The 19,533-nt window shown below is 43.6% G+C and overlaps 1 protein-coding gene across 4 annotated transcripts in view; it reads left to right on the forward strand.

Annotated features, from left to right (window-relative positions):
• The window catches only part of MED13 (mediator complex subunit 13), a 51,308-nt gene that overhangs the window by 16,736 nt on the left and 15,039 nt on the right, over positions 1 to 19,533 (forward strand). The window contains exons 4-14 of one of the 4 annotated variants that reach the window (XM_039720412.1): positions 7,725 to 7,897; positions 8,286 to 8,333; positions 8,867 to 9,064; positions 9,908 to 10,102; positions 10,936 to 11,098; positions 11,411 to 11,521; positions 13,521 to 14,204; positions 16,705 to 16,921; positions 17,751 to 17,835; positions 18,165 to 18,286; positions 19,426 to 19,516. In XM_039720412.1, the coding sequence (XP_039576346.1) occupies positions 7,725 to 7,897; positions 8,286 to 8,333; positions 8,867 to 9,064; positions 9,908 to 10,102; positions 10,936 to 11,098; positions 11,411 to 11,521; positions 13,521 to 14,204; positions 16,705 to 16,921; positions 17,751 to 17,835; positions 18,165 to 18,286; positions 19,426 to 19,516 (2,087 nt within the window). The remainder of the gene's footprint in view (positions 1 to 7,724; positions 7,898 to 8,285; positions 8,334 to 8,866; positions 9,065 to 9,907; positions 10,103 to 10,935; positions 11,099 to 11,410; positions 11,522 to 13,520; positions 14,205 to 16,704; positions 16,922 to 17,750; positions 17,836 to 18,164; positions 18,287 to 19,425; positions 19,517 to 19,533) is intronic. The other 3 variants (XM_039720413.1, XM_039720414.1, XM_039720415.1) reach the window with 3 other exon arrangements.

Below are 19,533 nucleotides of genomic sequence, written 5' to 3' on the forward strand. Positions count from 1 at the left end.
GTGCTGCAGTGCCATCAGAAATGTCTGTGTTGGCATTAACTGCTGGGATCAGCTCCTGCCTGTCTGCTCCTCACTGCCCTCAAGACAAAGGGAATGCTGCTTTTAACCCACATTTCTGCCCTCTGTGCTTCCCTTCTCCCACTTCCCATGGTCATGTTTTCACAGGAACAGAGAATTTTACTTCTTGATCCCCTGGGATGCTGTTGGGAATTATTATTTCTAAGGAACAGAAGAAGATTTCTGGGTGCTAAAGCTCAAAAATTCCTTCATACTTGAGAATTAACTACCAAAACAAGGTTCACCTACAGGTTTTGGGTTTATTTCTGTCTATTTAGTCTGCAACCAAGTGATAGTGCTGGAATATTTTCTATTAAGGCCGCTCAATTCTTTGCAGTGTAAATTTCCTCCCTATGTTAATCTTTAAATCAAACAATGTCAACATTTTTTTGCAGCAGCTCTAATGAGGCTGTTCTGGCATCGTGTCCCGGCAGGAGAGCAGGTGATGTTTTTCCTTTTGCTGTAGACAGCTGGAATTGAGAGCTGCTGTAAGTAGGACAGTGCAGGATAAACAGCAGGAGCTGAGAGCATTGATCACATGATTGTCTCTTTGGAATATTGGGTTGCTACAGAGACTACAAGCAGACAAATTTAGCACTTTACATCACAAAGCAGTTTTCTCTTATTTAGCTTAAATTACACTGGTAGTTGGTTCATCAGGAGAAAGGAAAAAAATGATATGGCTCTGGGTTTTTAGCTTTCAAGTATAAATCTGTTCTTGTTGTTCACTGAACAATAAAATAATACAAAAAACATACAGATACTTCAGATTTTGTGAAATGACGATGTTATACTGCATTTCCATTTTGAACTTTGAAAAAATGTGGTTTACCAAGATGTTTGTAAATGTTTCAGGATGGGAAAGAGCAATAGAGGGAAAGCTGTTCCCCTGGCTTGGGAGCACAGGGATGTTTAGAGCTGTTATCCCTTCCCCAAATAAGTTCTGGATCTTTATTCTTTATAGCACACATATATTTCCCTGTGAAAGCTCAAGTTCAGCTAATTGAGATTTGCAGCCTCAAATTAAAGGATGCTAAAATCCAAGGTGACAGGTTTATTAGTCTCATTTAAGTTCTGAAATACAGGAAAGTGAGCAAACTCTTTGTAGTGTTGCTTATAATTGTATCTGGAAAAATATATACCTTTGTGTGTATGTATAAACTTGCTGCCTCCTGAAAAAATCAGTTTGCTTCCTTTTAAAATACTGTGCTGGAGTTTTAGTGTGTATAAAAATAAAATTTGTTTTACTGGGATGAAGCTAAGCCCATTAATAATGAAGTTAATTTAAAATGTGGCAGTCTAAGGCAGCTGTGGCTTATTCTGGAATACAGATTGCTTGCTACATTTATGTTTGTTTTAGTGCACATAACTCAGTTATGGAATAAATAAATATTTTTAACTCTCAGGTCTAAGTCAAATCAAAACATCCTCAGCCACAAAGAATGCTTTGGAGAGCCTTTTGACAGGAGTCATTAATGATGTGCTTTGAACTGGAAGGGTTTTTTCTACTTTGCTATTAGCTATGTTTTTCTGCTTTGTGTTCTCATCAAAATCAGCTTTCTGCTGTATTTCCCTGCCTGGCCATGGGGAGTTACTCAGGGATGCTTGGAAGAGCATCTCTGCTCCATGGCTTTGTCCAGAGTGAGAGGAGCAGCAGGAATTCCAGCTCTGGAGCCTTCCTTTCTGATACAGAACCTGCAGCTCCCTGGGACATGTAGCTGTGCATTTGCTGAGCTTCACTGCACTGGTTTTTGTGTTTGACTTCTTTCCTATTTTGCTGATCACAGCACAGGCACACTGAATTTCCTGCTCCTTTGCAGTGAGAATTAAGACTGGGGAGTTTGGCAATTCAGGGTTGTGGATGGGGAGTGGGAATTGAGGATGTCACGTTTGAAATAGGATGGGCTTTTGGAGCAACAAAGGTGGGAGGGAGGTGGAGAAACTTCTCCTCAGTACCTGTGGTGTTCCAGCTGCAGCTGGAAGTGTGAGTGGTCCCAAAAACTGTTCTGTTGTATCCCAGCTTGCTTAAAAGGAAAAGAAAATAAAAAACAAACAGGAAGGGAAGAGACTTAGGGCTCCATGAGGGGTGTGCATCACCTTAAACCTTTTTTCCTTATAATTTTTTATTTCCCAAAGAACCTATTTAATTGCAAGGCTCTGTTCTCCATCCCAGGAATTTACTATAGAAGGGAACTGTCAGATTTTCAAGAGGAGGTTCTTCGATGCTTTGAATTTATTTCAGTGGCACCCAGTGGTGAAGGACAGCTCTTGGGAGAAGCTTCCCTTTGGTGCTGAGGGTTGGGAACTCTCCATTTTTATCAGCCAGTTCTGGGATCGACCCCTGGGGAAAATGCTCCACACTGGCCAAGGTGTACCAACTTCTGGCAGTCATGGCACACTGAAATAATGGTGCAAGGTAATTAATTCATTAGGGCTTTAGCTGAGCTGATGTGTTTGTGCTGCTGAGGCAGGTGAGTTGTCCCTGCTGGGAGGGCACTGGGCTGGGCTCAGCACTGGTGGGTTTAGCAGAGCTGGGCTCAGCACTGGTGGGTTTAGCAGAGCTGGGCTCAGGGGTGGGCTCAGCAGCAGGCCCAGCAGCAGCCCTGGGGCAGGAAAGGACATTTCCATCTCCCTGCAGAGTCTGTTCCTGGGCAGGGAGGGACACGGGCAGCTCTTGGTGAGGATTCTGTAAATATTTTGGTTGGGTTAGCAGAGCCTTGGCAGCATAAGGTGCTCCCACTTCAACTCAGAAGTAATTCACAAAGACAAGCTAGGAAAACAGGAGATAGTAATTACATAAAACAAACATTTTCTCCTTCAGCTGAAACGTTTGGATGTTTTGTCTTTTTTTATTTACTATTAAAATGTGCTTTTAGTTGGAGCCTTCCTTGTGCTGGTGCTGTCATGGGGAGGTGATCTGAGTGTGGATTAGTGGGGTCCTAATGCAGCCAATGTTTGGGAAGGGCTTTGAAGATCTCGAGCTCTACAGAAGTCCTAATGTGGAGATAAAACCAGACCTAATTACCTTTTTATCAAGAAGATATTTTCAGATTTGCTAATGGAAACCTCCTGTAGATGTGGATTTTAGTGTGGTTTCCCCTCCTACCCTTCAGTTATTCTTAAAAAGGTAGAAGTAGAAATTGTATTGGATTTATCCACAGCAGCTTCTGGTTTTTTCCCCCCCATAAAATCATAATCCTTTGTCTCTGAAACAAAAACATCTTTGTTTTGTGTGATTAGAGTGAAGAGGGAGCATGGGGGAATCAAAGGGTTTTACACAAATGTATTTTAATGGAGTTTAGATGAGGACTGAAGGTTGCTTCAAATAGCATTATTCCCAAGGAGTCTCTTTCTTATTTTATTTTTATTTGTTTTTAAAGTTGCTTTCAGGATTGGACCTCAATCTAATTGAATTCTGGTATGTTCAGATCAAAAGTCATAAAGGATCCTTGTTCTGATGGCACTTCATATCTCTACTCAGAAATCAGTTGGGAACTGGATTATTGATACCTAAATTCTGTGATTGGGACTTTAATGAAATTAATTAGAAATATTAATGGAGCAACTTGATGTTCAGAATAAGACAAAAAGGTTTTTTTAGGATTTTGTTTTCAGAACTTTCTGGATAAAAGTATATTCAACAACAAATGATGGTAGTGGTAAAAGTACTGAAAAGAGGAGTTATCAATGCTGACTTAGCATCAGATATTTTTGTTCTATATCTGACCTTAAGGACATCTCTTATTCTCTCTTCATGCAGAATAAAATTTCAAAGTGTTGAGGTGTAGGGATTTTTTTTCATATTTCAGTGGTGAGATGCTCTGCACAAATTACCAGTGATCTTCTGAGCTACCTAAAATAGTCTGCAAATAAAAATAGGATGAACTCTCCGTTAGCAGGCAGGAAACCACCAGCCTGATCTGTTACTGTGTCCTTGACTGAATTGTGAAGATAATTTGCCTATTTACCCCAAAGTGATACGTGGCAGGTTTTTTGCTTGATTAGGATTTTTGGCTGTGAGGTGAGTTATTGAGAAGATTAGAGGAGGACTTAGAAAAATGGTGGGGGAAAAAAAAATATATATATGCACACACACACCTTTTTTTTTTTTTTTTTTATAGTTATTGAGAAGATTAGAGGAGGACTTAGAGAAATGGTGGGGAAAAAAATATATATACACACACACACACCTTTTTTTTTTTTTTAGATTAGATTATGGTAAAGTTTGGAATGTTCCTCTCAAGATGTGGTTCTGCACTGGCAGCCAGGCTCTAGAAACTGAAAGAACTGGAGGATGTTCAAATGTATTAATTGAAACAAAACAATAATAAAGAGCCTGCATGTTTGGAGGGTTTCTTGCTAAGCCCATACAATAATTCGTGTGGGGGCATCCAGCACTGCAGAGCTCTGGTTCTTCATGTTCCTTCCTCCTTTTCTCCACTCCCTCCAAAGAGCTTCCCTGTGGTTTTGATTTTTTTTTCTGTTTTAATTAGGATTCTTTATTTGTATTTCTTGTGATTATTTCCACATGCATTGCTGTTTCTTAAGCTCTGTAACCTGAAATAATTTAAATGTGGGGAAGCAGTTTCTGAGCAGAGTGGTTCAGAAGAAACAAACTGCCTTCGAGTCCATGAAGAGTTAATTTTGCCTCGCAGGTTAGGCTTTGTTTAAAGCACACTGGTGCTTCCAGGGATACTTTGTGTCCCGGCTGGGATCTGGTTCCTTATCCCGAGTTTCCAGACTCCTTTTTTTACTGTGTATTTCTCCTGTGAAACATATCCTCCTCCTGGCCAGGACTCTGCTGCCCCTCCAAAGAACCCCCCCGGTGCTGTGCATTCTGCTGCTGTTTCACACTTCTATTTCTAGGCAGGATTAGTGGAAATTGGGCGATATTTGGGTTTTCCAGAGTGGATTGTGGCAGTGGATCCTCTCTCCATGCCATGGAGGCAGAGCTGGAACAATGGCAGTGGCAGCTCTGGGTGCTCCCTCCCTGCATTATTTTGTTGGAAATCTCTCCCCTGCTGAGTTGGGGGAGAAAAGAGATCTGATTTGGGCTCTTTTTTTCTTGTTTGTATTTTTGGGTTTGGCTTTTGCATGGTGACCTTGAGTTTTCCTTGCTCCTCCTCAGGACTGGTTTTGCAGTGTGATGAATTGAAATGCTTCTGTTATCATGCTGATGCCTCCCTTTGTCTTGGTTTATCTGAATTCCATCAGATTATGCCTTGATTGTTTGCCCTTTATCTGGCTAACAATGGGGTGTTTACAAGAGGTGAAGCTTAATTGCATTTAAAGTGTATATAGGGAATATGTGCTTTTATTTTTAAGTTTTTATCTTGCTGATACTGAGCTTCTGAATCATGTCTGTCACAGGGAGCCAAGGCACTGCCAACCTCCTTCACCCTAAAACATCCAGCATGGTTTGGAAAATAAAATTCAGTTGGAAAATTAGTCTTCCACCATTTGCATAAGGATTACAGTTTAATCAGATTTCCATACTGGAATTCAGTGGTGTGTCCTGGCCACGGGACTTGTCTTACACTGGAAGATGCTCAGCTCCATCCTCACTGCATTTTTAAATGTGACTTTCCTGGCATTCCTGAGCCGTGTGGGTTTCAGCTGTTAGCAAGCAGTTTACAGTTCATCCAGATCTCGCCTTTTTTGCCCCTAAACACAATTAAACCTGAAGAGCAGATGAGCAGAGCTGGAGAATGCTCTCCCTCAGAGCAGCTCCTCAGTGGGGTCACTGCAACTCCTGCTTTGAGGTGCTGGAATAAAAATGTGCTGTTCTTCCTGCTCCTGCACGAGCACTCTGAGGGCTCTCTCATCCTTTTTGGGTGGTTTTGGTCCTCAGTTTTAAATGTGCTTTGTTTTTGTCACTGTTCCACCTTTCTGCTCCCTGACTCTGAGGCGTGAGGGTGGATAACCCACCCATATCCATTCCATGGATTGAATGGACTGTGCCAATTCCAGAAACTTTTCTTTCCCCTTGCTGTTCCCCATCCCACCATTTCCCCCTGGGGAAGAAACATCTTGGAAATGGCACTGGAAATGTTCCCAGTACCTGTGGAGCTGTGTTTTGATGGTCGCTCTGGTGCCTGTGGGTTCTCCCTGCCCTGGAGCTGTCTGTGCTTTGCCAGGAATGCCAGACTGGCCTTTAGCCAAAGGGACACCAGTGTCCCAGAGCCTCCTGGGCCCTGGAGGTGGGATCACGGTGTGCTTTTGGGACACGCTGCTGCTGCATTCATTTGCAGGCTGCAGCAGTTCATGGAGTGTCTTTTGCATTGGATTATGCAAAAATCCTCTCCAGTATCTGCTGTTCTGACTGACTAAAATCAGTGTTTGCTGTGGCTTGATCCCTTTCTCTGAGACTGAGCAGGATTTTGCTGCTCCCTCCTTACAAAGGAAGATTTATTTTCTCACCAGCACTTTATGAAGTTCTTCTCAGGTTCTCCTTGACCTTGGTCCCTCTCTGGCCATGATGTTGGACCCAATTTAATGTCCAAATGAGCAGCATCTCCTGCTTTTAAACATCTCTTTTCCTGCTGGAGTGCATCAGTCTGGCAGACACTTGGGCAACTTGTAGCCTCTGTAACTGAGGAATGTTGTGCCTGTACAGCTTCTTTAAAAAGGGGTTAAAAAAAAGGAGTTTTCCAGGTGGGTATGAGGATGTGCCACTTCTAGCAGGGATCTTTGCCTTCCTTTCTTGCTGCCCTTTAATTAAAATTGGTGAAAAATATTTCATATAAACCGTGGAGTTGGTGTGGATGCAACATGAAACGTTTTCCTGGTTGTCCTTGCAAGGGTCAGCTGTGTTTTTGTGACAACAACACAAAGCAGGGCCCCAGAAATGAGAAATTCTCTGCAGAGTGATCTTGCAGAGTGAAGGGTTTTGTGCAGTTGCTCACTAATAACTGTGCACTGCATTTAAATCAGAGGTGTAGGAAGGAGAAATGTTCATTGTTGGGGAGTTTTGTGCTGTTGGAGCCTGCTGGGATTTTTTTCCTCCTAAAACTCTGGACCATGAGAGAAGCTGTCAATGAAGCATCTGCTATTAAACATTGACACTTGTCTTAATGACTTTAATTAAGAATGTCTTGAGCCTCGGTTTTTTTAAATTGATTGTATCTTCCCTTTTGTGTGTAGGTATGGGATTTCATTTTTACTTACTTGATTGGCTTCAAGAACACGAAGATAAGATTCAATTTAAATAACAAAACAAAACCACTTCTCAAAGCTGTTGCCATTCTTCTTGCACTTAAACAAGTGACTTGTTGGCTGATATTAAATTCTGCTTAGTGAAGCTGTGACAGAACAACCTAGATATGACCTCATTAAAAATAAAATATGTTCAGAAATATTTCTAGAGATTTTAAATAAATGCATAAGGTATAAAAATATTAAATTACAGGTTTTTGTCTTGTAAAAAATTATGGTTTAAATTTCCTCAAGACAGCAAAATATAAAGTGTCAGACTGAAGAAACTGAAAACTTAGTGCCTGTTCTTTTCTGACTGGTTTTTCTTTGGGTTTGTAAGGGGACCATATATTCAGCATTTTCTTGCTATTTATAGGAGGATGTTTTGGTTATTTCCATTAATGAATATATTGTGAAGAAATGCCCGAAAACTACAGAAAAAGACACCAACTTATAAAAATTCTGTTCTTCAGACTTATTTTCTGCTGTTGCCTTCGCAGTGAGCACTTGTCCTGCTCCTTCACCTTCTTCCTGCATGGGGACAGCAACGTGTGCACCAGCGTGGAGATCAGCCAGCACCAGCCCGTGTACCTGCTCAGCGAGGAGCACCTCACCCTGGCCCAGCAGTCCAACAGCCCCTTCCAAGGTGGGAGTGCTGCTGACACACCTGCACTCATCTCTGGCTGCTCCCCGAGGGCTTGGGCTGGGCTGGCAGTGGGGCAGAGCTGCCCAGCTGTGCCCAGCTGTGCCCAGCTGTGCCCTGTGCTCACAGCCAGCTGCTGTGGCCTGCTGCAGGTGGAGCATTTGCATATTCATCTCTTGGCATGTAATTGGATCATTTGTCCTCAGGACACCCTTTCCAAGTATTGTCGTTTTGGTGACTTAAATATTTTGTTGTTTCAACCTTATAAACCCCCAGATACCTTCACCAACCCTCTGTGAGAAACCCATTTCTGGCTCAGTGTATTTAAGCCATTCCCACCCTTTTCACTTGGCTCTTCCTTGCCTGTAAATCCCTGTGGTTCCCCCAGCAGATGCAGGTTGTGCTCTGGAAGACAGAGGAGTGCTGGGGCCTGAGTCTGGTCAGTGGGGCTGTGTGATCCCCCTCCTGCATGGCCACACACCTGCAGTAGTGCTCAGTGTCCAAAATTGCTTTTTATTTTCTGAATGCAACTTAACAGCAGCTGTGCTTCCCTACTATGGACAAGACTAAGCATGAACCAGATGATTCCCTCTGTATTCCCTGTTGTTGTGACCAGCTGAATGAAAGGATGAGCAAACCCCTAAACTCTGCCAGGATCTGGAAGTGTTTCTTTATCCCACCTGTATCTGAGACTCCTTGCAAGCCTAGATGAAAACTTGCCTGTTGTTTGTTTGAATGGATTAATTTGTAGTTGTTATTGTGGTTCCTCAATTCTTGCAGTACCTATAAATTTGACAATGGGAACCTATTGCCAAAAGCTTGGGTAGTGTAAATCATGATTAGGCTGCATTTTGACTTACCAATGGTAAGTTGTTTATTTGGTGTGGCTGAAATAAGAGTGCTGCTGTTGCAGAGGGGAGGAGGGAATTTGGGGTGAATATCATCTCCAATGGATTTTTATTTGTGTTTTAGTTATCCTGAGCCCCTTTGGGTTGAATGGCACACTCACAGGGCAGTCCTTCAAGCTTTCTGATTCATCCACAAAAAAGCTGATTGGGGAGTGGAAGCAATTCTACCCTGTCACATCCAACCTGAAGGAGGGATCTGAGGAGAAACAAGAAGAAATGGATTGGGAGGATGATTCTTTAGCTGCTGTTGAAGTCCTTGTTGGTGAGCCTGATTACCTTTAATTACTGAAATAAACTGGCTGGATAAAGCTGCAGAATTCTGAGTGCAGAAGTGACCCCATTTGATTCCTTTGCAGCAGTGGTGGTTGGGTTTGGGTTTCCTGTTTGATGCCCAGGACTGCCTATGATGGGTTGCTGCTCAAAGTGGATTTTGCAGACCCATTAGTAGGAGGTCTTGTTCTTATGTGCCCTGAGAGGGAAGATTTAAAAAAAAAAACTAAGAGAGTAAAAAAGCCCTGGATGATCACTGTTGACATCTGAGCTGAATCAAAAGCACGTTGTGCTGTTTCAGAGTCCCTGCAAATTCAAACATAGCAGACTTGCCTTTTAGGGATGTCTTCAAAACCACAGTCCTGGAGAACCTGCTGTACCCAGGCACTGCCTCTATCTGCTGTTTTTCCCAAAATCCCAGCCCCTGGATGCAGTGGATTGTTCTGCTGTGGCCTGGTGACCTTTGATTTGCCAGCAGAGGCAATCCCTCCTGTGTGAGGAGCTCACAGTGCAGTGAAGGCTGGAGACCCTCGTGCTGCTGGGGGTGTTGGCAGTGCTACATGATGCTAAAAGGATTTTTGCAGCCTTTATAAAACAAAATGACAGAAGCAGGTAGCAGCATGAGGATGTCAAAGCCCTTTTTATTCATTCACCCAAATCTTCTGTATAGAGCACATCAAGTAATGGTGGAGGTGACAAGATGTTTTTTGTCCAAGGAGATGCTTCAGTAGGTAGAGCAGGGTCTGTCAGCTGAGGAGTGCCTGCTGCAATGATGAATTTGATGATGAATTTTGGACTCTGAGTGTAACCAAGCGGGCACTGCCCTCTCTTGCAGCTGGAGTGAGGATGGTGTACCCGGCGTGCTTCGTGCTGGTCCCTCAGACAGACATCCCTGCTCCCAGCTCCGGGGGGGCTCCCCACTGCTCCACTGCCTGCCTGGGGGTGCACCAAGTGCCTGCTTCCACCAGAGACCCTGCCATGTCCTCGGTCACCCTGACGCCACCCACGTCCCCAGAGGAGGTTCAGACAGGTGGGAAGGAATTGGCTGCTGCATGAGGGGATTGTTTCCATGGCTTCTTGTAACACAGCAGTGTTTGCAGGGGTTCAGGTGCTCTGTGTGCAGCTGGCTTGGGAGGAAAAATCACATTTCTGTAGTCCTAAGTTTGTTGTAGTAAAACTGATGTCATCAGCTGGGGGCAAAGTGAACTCAAACTCTTCTGTGAGCGGCTGAAACTAGAGCTGCTGTTGTACTTGGGGTTGTCACCAGTACTTTGGATTGCTCTGGGGAAGTTTTTGGGGTTTTTTCCCCTCTGTGGGCGTGCCTGTGTTCTGACACAGCTCCATAACCCGTGCTGTGCCCTCAGTCAGCAGTGAAAGGTGATGTTTTCTCCCAGTTCAGGAAGACTGGCTGTAGTTAAGTTTCCAGTCAGGCTGTGTGCCCTCTGCCCTGGGTGTGAGCAGGGCTTATGGGGAGCTGATTTAGGTCACAGCAGGTGACACTCACTGATAGTTTCAGGTGACATTTACATAAGTTTTATTGTGCAGAAGAGGTTTTGTTTCTCTTTTCCTTCCATGATCTTTTGTTACCCAAGCTTGACCCTTTTTTAAAATTATAACTTTGCTCAAGTTGTTTTCTATTTCAGGTCACTTTCATCAAAGTTAAAGAATATCCATCCCACTTACAACAAACATATATGGTGCTTTTTCAAATCTCCTATAATAATCTGCTACTATTCCTAAATTTTCTGTGTTTTTATTTCCTAACACTGAGTCAAGAAGTCACTTCTCTGGTGCTTGAACTGGAGTGATAGACACTGCATTGTCTCACTGCCTGAATCTGTTTCCTGTGGTGCTGCTTTTCAGTTGATGCTCAGTCTGCCCAGAAATGGGTGAAGTTTTCCTCGGTTTCGGACGGGTTTATCTCAGACAGTACCAGCCATCACGGTGGCAAAATCCCCAGAAAACTGGCCAACCAAGTGGTGGACAGAGTCTGGCAAGAGTGCAACATGAACAGAGCACAGAACAAGTATGTACTTATCCTTTGAAGCCAAAAATTCCAATATTTTGTGTGTTCCTTGTAGCAATTAGTTCTGTTAAGGGCGCTGTGACTGCTGGTGGAATGTACTTTACTCTTCTAATAAAGCATTTCTAAAGAAGTTCATTTTTTCCCTAACTGTTTAGGAATGATTTACTTAATTCTCAGTTTAATATGTCAGGAAAAGGCTATTTATCCTTTCTTTGCTGAATCCCTTGTCACCAAACTGCTCTTGAGCTTTGCCAGAAGATAAGAGAAGAACATATGTTGCTCCCAAATAACTCTCCTGGTATTGAATCCTAGGAGGAAGTATTCTGCTACATCAAATGGCTTGTGTGAGGAGGAGACAGCTGACAAGGTGGCATCCTGGGATTTTGTTGAAGCCACGCAGAGGACAAATTGCAATTGTTCAAGGTACAGCACTTGGCAGAGGCGCAGCCCGCGATGTTCGCCGGGCTCGAGTGCTCAGGAGAGGCTCCTGATCTCTCCTGCAGGAGTAATTAAGCAGTAGCTGCTTGGAGGAAAGCTGGAAGAAAATTTCTATCTCCTCTCCTAAATGTCATTGGAGGTCTTGAAATTCTGCCCAAGGAGTTTCTGCAGAGGTTGGAGTGGAGTGAATTGGCTGGGGGGAGCTGCTGCCAGTGCAGGGACAACTCCCGAGTCCTGGGCTGGAGTTGGATGTGGGCACTCACCACCTTCTGGGCAGCTTTCTCAGGGGTTGGGAAGGGAATGCTATTGGTTTAGGGTTCAAACACCACTTCTAGAGGGCTGTGGTATTAGCCTTGAAGGGAGAAAGCTGTTAATCAGGAGCTTGGTGAATAGGAATAAACCTCCAGGCCTGCTCTCTGGGAAGGGTGGCATTCCCAGGGTGGCTGTGTGGAAAACTGCTCCTCTGGGAGTGGAGGGCAGTGTGGGTTTTGTATATTAGCTGGGAAAAAAGGGATCAAAACAAAGGGAAAATGTCTAAGATTAAATATATATATTATATATAATATATTACATTAAATATGTGTATTATATATGTATATAATACAGCCTTTTTTGAGGCTGCAATGCCACAGACTGTTAATACAGGTATTTAAAATAAAGGGAAACATTAATTTCATTGAATTCTCAATTTCTGTACTTATGGCAGAATATTAATCTTTAGGTGACTGAAGTGTTGCAATAGGTTTAAACACTTTCTCTGATTTAAATGTTACACTGATTACCTTGCAGGGAATATTGGTATCTTAAGAAAAAATTACTGTCTGGAGGATGTAGCATTTTGAGAGAAATGCATTTTTTAAACTCTCTTATTGAAATGGTTGGTTAAAGTTCTGTGGAAATACTTGTGTCCTGAGAAGAGCTGGGGTGTGGAGGAGTATTAAATGTTCTTTTCAAGGAGAATTTAGCTATGATAGCACTAGTTAAGAGCAAACCAATCAATTAACTATGTGAGGTGTGTATTAGAAATATGCAATTGCCTAAAGAGAAATTGCAAAGACCTAAACCCCCTTATTACTGCACGTGTTTTGAATTCTAAGTGGAGAAAAACATGTGGATGTGTGTAAGAGTTTAAAGTAAAAATAGATTTTGATACCTCTTACCTTTTATCCCTGCCTAATCCTGTTTTTTCAATACAAGTGCTTCTTAACTTTGCTAATGGAAGAGTGGCAAAGAACTCCCAGGTACTGAGCATGTACCTGCAGTTCAATGGCTTAATCATAAACATTTCATTCTACACTTCAGTATTTCATGGGCCTCATTCTGTCAGATGATCCTGAAAGCTGGCATCTTGAACTTGCAGATGAAATGTTTAAGCTGAAGTGCATTTACACTGAACAGAACCAGCTGTATTAATGCAGTTGAGACACTGCATTTTTCTTTTTCCCACACTTGCTAAATTTGTAAGTAAGCAGCTACAAAAGCCTTGTAATAGCTTGGAAATAGCTTTTGTAGGAGTGAGCTTGGCTTCTTGGTGTTAATTTTGCAGTCCTTAACCCAGTGAGGCTTGGGCAGCTCTCTTGGCTGGTATCAGTGTTTGAATTCCAGAAGCCATTCACTAATTCTTACGTTGTTCTACTGATTCATCAGTGCTGGCACAAGTTAAAAATGATGAGGTATTCATGTGACAATCTATTTCTGCTAAAGCAGTTATAAAATACTGTCTTAATTCTGAGGATTATTTGTGCGTTTGGCTCATAGGACAGATGTAACAATTTTTACAATGGTATTCTAAAATCATACAGTGCTGCTCAAGTCACTCCAATTCTGCTCAGAGAGAAGGGGCAGCTTCACTTCAGAACAGTTTCAGATGTCCCTCACGGGCTGTTTAATGGCCTAGAAGCAGGTTCTTATCTAGTGAAAAAGAACACCACAGACATATTTGAAAGATTAATGCGGAGTCTTTTCCCCTGTATTAATTCTGCAGGCACAAAAATCTCAAACCAAGAAATTCAGGTCAACAGGGGCAGGCCCCACCTGTGGGCCCCCAGCAGCCGGCGGCTCCGAAGCACAAGACAAATGAGAAGCAAGACAAAGGGGATAAGCCACAGAAACGCCCTTTGACTCCTTTTCATCATCGTGTATCTATCAGTGATGATGTTGCCATGGAGGCAGATTCAGCGAGTCAGAGGCTTGTGATGGCTGCACCAGACAGCCAAGTGAGGTTTGCCACCATCCGAACGGCGGACGGCGCGAAGGCCCCGCCGCTGCACGGGGCCGAGCTGCCGAGCTCGCCGCAGCCGCCGCCGCTGAGTCCCCACCCCTGCGACGGCGCCGACGAGGGGGTGCCCAAAGCCCCCTCCACGCCCCAGAGCCAACACTTCTACCAGATGCCAACGCCAGAGCCCTTGGTGCCCACGAAAGCGATGGAAGACAGGCTGGACGGTTTGTCGCAGCCTTTCGCAGCCGCGTTCCCCGAGGTGATCGAGCCCACCGTGTACGTCGGCACCGCCGTCCACTTGGAGGAGGATGAAGCTGACACCACTTGGAAGTATTATAAAGTTCCAAAGAAAAAGGATGTGGAGTTCTTACCGCCCCAGCTTCCGAATGATAAGTTGAGAGATGATCCAGTAATACCTGCTGGACAGGAAAATGTAACATCGGTTACAGAGTGAGTGCTGCTTGGTGCTGGGGTAACAACACGAGCAGAGGGAGCACGAGGCCAAAGGCAGGAGTTTCTCTGGAGAAGGAGCAGTAATGCTGAGGGTGTGAGCACAGCTCTGGGTACAAGAAGTTAATCCTTGTGAAATGGGAGGACAAAGCACAGTCAGATCTGTAACAAGACTTTCCAGCTTTTTCTCATTTTAGCTCTGATTTAGCTGACAGCAATGATATTTATTTTTATACTATAAAATTAATCTGCAGCCAAATGATGCCTATTAGGGACTTAAGTCTCTTCCTTCCCCCCTCCTCCCCACTCCCCACAAAAAAAGAAATAACTTTTTCACTCAGTATTTGATTTCTTCATTATTTGAAGAAAATATGGATGGTCTCAGCTGCAGAGATCCTGTTAAAGTTTCTTCTCTCATTTCTGCCCCTGTCTTCCCTTAGAGAAGAGCTGATGTTACAAGCTCCAGCTTGTAAAACATTCTGCTCTGCTCCTTGTTTCCATTGGGATAAAGGAATTGGTCACTTTGGATACTGTTTTAAGTTGGAGTAAATTCTGGAGCTTAGGACCACTGGAGGAAATCAAACTGCCGGTTCTAGTGTTAAAACTTTGAGCTCTTTTACAGCAGAATGAGCCAAGATGAAGTCACTTTAGTAGTCAGAGAGAATACAAACCCCCCAGTGAAGATGACCACCAAATCCCCAAGCCATAAGAACAAGAGCCCAGCACCAGAGCCCCTGGCCCTGTGGGCCGTGTCCCTGTGCTGCTGGTGAGCAGGGAATGCTTCCTGTCATCCCTGTTCCACAGCACTTGCCAGTGAGGACGTGCTGTGGAAAGGGACAGCACTGGGAAGCAGCAGTGCTGACAGGGCTGTTAACAGCAGGCACAGCTCAGCAGGACTGGGTGTGCATGCACAGGTGACAAACTTGGGCTCAGGGCTGGCATCCAGGGATTAAGGACTGCACCCAGAGCTGCCTCTGTCCAGGCACTTCTGTCGATTATTTTTGATCTAAATTTTCTTATTCAGGTGAAAGGAGACTCTTACTGTGATCAGTATCAGATTATTGAGAGCTTTGGGTTTTATTTTAGGAGCTGGGGTGCTGAATTTGGGGTGGAAGAGCAGCTACTCACAAGAGAGAAGCCTGGAGTTGGTTTTTGTCCCATTGCTGGCAGTGGGAAGCCACTGGTGGCAGCCCTGGGATGGCTGTGTGGGAAGCTGGGAGGAGGAGTAAAGGTGGTGTAGCTGCTGCTCTGTGCTCACACTCAGTTCTGGACATTCTTTGTGGTCACTGTTTAAGAGGCTCTTTCAAGATGTGCATGTATAGGATTTTTTAGTGCTCTTTTTCTTTGCCTTGAATTCACTTCAGCCAAGTGGATAAAGAAAGATGTTTCCCTTTTTCTCTTCAAGACATGGGCTTTCCTAGTTTGATTTGACAACTTACCAAAAACAGTCTTTTCCCCTGGGATATGTGGCTGTTAACTTCTCTTGCTCTCTGCTGGTCAGAAATACAGCAGAGGTGTTTAATTCCCCATTCCTAGAAAGCAGTTTCCATCTCTTTTTCTGCCCTTTTTTTTTCCTGATGGCAGTTTTTGCAGGATTTAAAAACTGGTTTATTGAGCATGGACGAGCAGCATGGATGGATTTGCCATTGTTGGCTGTGAGGTGTTTTTTGGGACAGTTTGTGTCTAGGAAGTGTCTTTGACAAAGTCAAACTTTCTGTAGTTGAGAGGAACGTGCAGGAGCTTCTCATCTTGTTTGAGGGAGCACCTTCCTCACCTGGTGCCTTCTCTATGTTGGGGTACAGAATATAAAGCTGGGCACATCTACAGCTCATAATCAGAATAGTTTTTTCCTTGCCAATGTCTTTTTTTCCTGGTGCAATGCCACATTTGTGCAACCAATACACCTGAAAGAAAACCTGAATTTCTGTGTACTTACCAGCTCCAGTTTTGGCTCAGAATGTTAACAAAAGAAAAATGCTGATAAAGGCAAATTGTGGTTAGAATTTTCTCATTAGTAAATTAGTTACTGGTGTGCTGCAAGCTTCATTTGTATTGATCTGAGTGATATAAATGGCTCCTGAGCACAGTGGCATTTGTGTGCTTTACTTGTGATTATTGCTTGGGCTTTTTTGGGGAATGCAGTGAGTAATTCTTTAGCCTGGTGAGTTTCTTTCAGTGGATGTGGAGAGTTGAATCCATTTGTGCCTTATAACAAATGACAGCCATGACCTGGGATAAATTACTAATCTTTATGTGAATTGACAGTGCTTGAGGAGAGAGGGGCAGGATGAATCACAGGGCTGGAGCTGATGTGGGGAAGGAGGTGATATTAAATGAGTAATGATTTCATCTTCATCCCCAAAAGTTTTCTGAAGCTGGGCTGTGCAGGAAGGATGTGGAAAGATGAGGTTGTTCTGGTTAAGGCTGTGATAGCAGAAATAATTCCATGTAATAAATGCTAAATAAATGATTTTTTGATTTTTGTTTTTCTTCTGTTCAGATTAATGGTGCAATGTAGGAAACCTTTGAAGGTTTCAGATGAACTGGTGCAACAATATCAGAGTAAAAACCAATATTTAACAGCTGTAGCAACGGAAGCTGACCAGGAACCTGAAATTGATCCTTATGCCTTTGTGGATGGAGATGTGGAATTCCTATTTCCTGACAGCAAAAAGGACAGGCAGAACATTGAGAGGGAAGTGGGGAAAAAACACAAGGTGAGTAAAGGAGTGAGGCTACAAATCAGTGATGAGATTAAAACAAATTGCCTTAGGCATGGGATAGAATTTAAATCCTTCTTCATGTCTTTAGGAGCAAATTAAAAAACAAATTCTATTCTAGCAGAAATGATCAATGAAATTAAGCAGCATGTCTCTAATGGCACCTAATTTTTTTTTTTGGCACACTGATGGTGCCATTGCATGAGGGCTTATGAGGAAAAAGCTGCTGGATCAGTCTGGCTCAGTGGCCTCCCTGTGGAAATAGGTGCTGGCAGGTGCCTGGGGAGAGAGGAGGAGCAAGGCCAGTGCTTTGTTCATGAGTGGAAAGGTCTGGGGGTAGCTGAGGTGAGCCCTGACTCGTTCCCTGGCCAGTGAATTGCAATTTCAATTCTTTTTTTGTGCTTTAGTGCAGCTACATGAGACTTGTACTTAAAGCAAAAGGGCACCTACAGAAAAGGAGAAAATATAACTGCACTGGGAGCTTGTCTATAAAATCAATTTGCTTATTAGAATTAGTTAAGTGTGGATGCATTCCATTCGGGAACTGGTACAGTTAATATGTAGCATCTGATAGCAAGGGTTTTTCCTTAAGGTGTTGTAGCAAGAATCCACAGCTTGCTCTGTAAATGTATCCCAAGACAAACCCTGTGCTGGCAGCCCAGGCTCTGCTCCCCCTGAGGCAGCAGCAGCCCCCAGCCTGCCCCTGCTGAGCTCACAGGGTAATGAGAACCTGATCCTTCTCCAGGGGCAGAATCCTCACAGGGACATCAAACACCTCCCAGCCCAACCATTAATTTAAGCAAACTTTTCTCTCCTTTTTTTGTAGGCTGAGGATGGGACATCCAGCGTTACAGTTCTGTCCCATGAAGGAGAGGATGCAATGTCTCTGTTTAGTCCTTCTGTCAAGCAAGGTAAAGAGCCTTTTTTTCCTTTCTGTCTTAATTGTGGTGTATTAATGGTGTCTTGAATAGTCAATAGATTCTAACAGGCTGCTAAGTTTTGTGTTTTATAGTTTGTATTTCCCTGCAGTCTGCTTGGAACATTTCTTTGTTGCACCTTGCAAACAAATGTTGGCTGTAAAATCTGAAATGGAAGGGCCCTCCCCTGTGTGTAAGATGGCCGAGATGAACCAAGGCCATGTGCCCCCCTTGGTTTCCCTTCCCCCAGGGGTGGGACGAGCCCTGTAGAGCAGTTTCCATGCAGATGCAGTGGCAGTGTTGTGCTGTTGGTCTCCCCACAGATGCCCAGCGCTTGGCCGCCCACGCCCGCACTGCCTCGACCAGCCTGTTCCACGAGACAGACCTGGTGGTGTCCTACACTGACCTGGACAACCTCTTCAACTCTGATGAGGATGAGCTCACAGTAAGTGATGTGCAAAAAGTCCTGGCAGGTGCCAGCCAAAAAAGCAGCAAGGAGCAGCTCTTGTCTTTGTGTGGTTTGGGGTTTGATTTTTTTCCTGGCGTTTGGAGGAGAGTTGCAAAACGTTCACACAAACAAGAGCTGTGGCCCCTCAGTGGCAAACGGACTCTTCTGTTTTACTCAGGCAGGCAGATTTGTGATGCAAACAACCTTTTGATCTCACTTCCTTGCAATCCCCACAGTGTGTGCTGCCTGAACATACCTTTAGTTTGAGTTGTAGAGATTCAGTAGGTCCTAGTGTGTTCTTTTCCTGTGGTCTGGGCTCTGGTTAACTGCTTCATCAAGGTAATATTGAAACAAAACAGCAACTTCTGTGAGAGAAAAGGCATTTAAACACTGGACATTCTGCCAAATAAGCTGCTTCTCTGCAGCAGCTATTACCTTGGAACAGTTTCTCTTGCAGTCTGATGGCTCTGAACCCATTATCTTCCTAGTTTCTATTTCAATACTGTTTGTAATCAGTTGTCTTTTCTGAACTGTACATTACTCCACGTTTAATCCTAAATCCCCTTACCCAGACAAAATGCCCATCAACTTTAATGGGAGCTGGAGCTGAGTAAGGGCTGAAGGATCTTAACAGCCATCAAAGGTCATCAGTGTGTAAAGGAAGTGTGTTTGCTCTTAAACATGAATACTTACATTCTGTAGACTGTTCTGAACTGTTTAAAGATGGTAAAATATCTCTTATTCTTTTACTTTTGACAGCTTTTCTTTCCTGTATTTCTTGTTGCAGGATTTGTGTTTCTTTTCTGTTCCTGTAGTAACTCCAGTGGTGTTAATGTGGCTCTGGGAGTGTTGTGGTTTGTTCTGGTAGACTGTGGGCAGCCCTAATTTAGCTTCTTTTACTGTCAGGATGAGGGTTATTTTGTAACTGGTTTTTTCCTTCAATAACATTGTGACCTGTTGGGAGAGGTTCTCTGGGTTCCAAGAATTAAGAACAAGTGTAAGCCCAACCTTAGGCTTCTGAGCTCTTTTAATTTTTCTAAATATTTTACGATGTCTCAGCTTTGTATGTGCAGGTGAGATTTCCTGTGAGCAGGAAACATGAACATGTGTTTATGTCTGAAATACTTCTTTCTTAGCCTGGATCTAAACGAACAGTGAACGGCACTGATGACAAATCCAACTGCAAAGAGGCAAAAACAGGAAATCTAGACCCACTGTCATGCATAAGTAAGATTTATTTGTGT

Source organism: Passer montanus, unplaced genomic scaffold (assembly GCF_014805655.1).
Source record: "Passer montanus isolate IOZ18808 unplaced genomic scaffold, ASM1480565v1 scaffold44, whole genome shotgun sequence".
In the NCBI taxonomy this organism is placed as follows: Eukaryota; Metazoa; Chordata; class Aves; order Passeriformes; family Passeridae; genus Passer; species Passer montanus.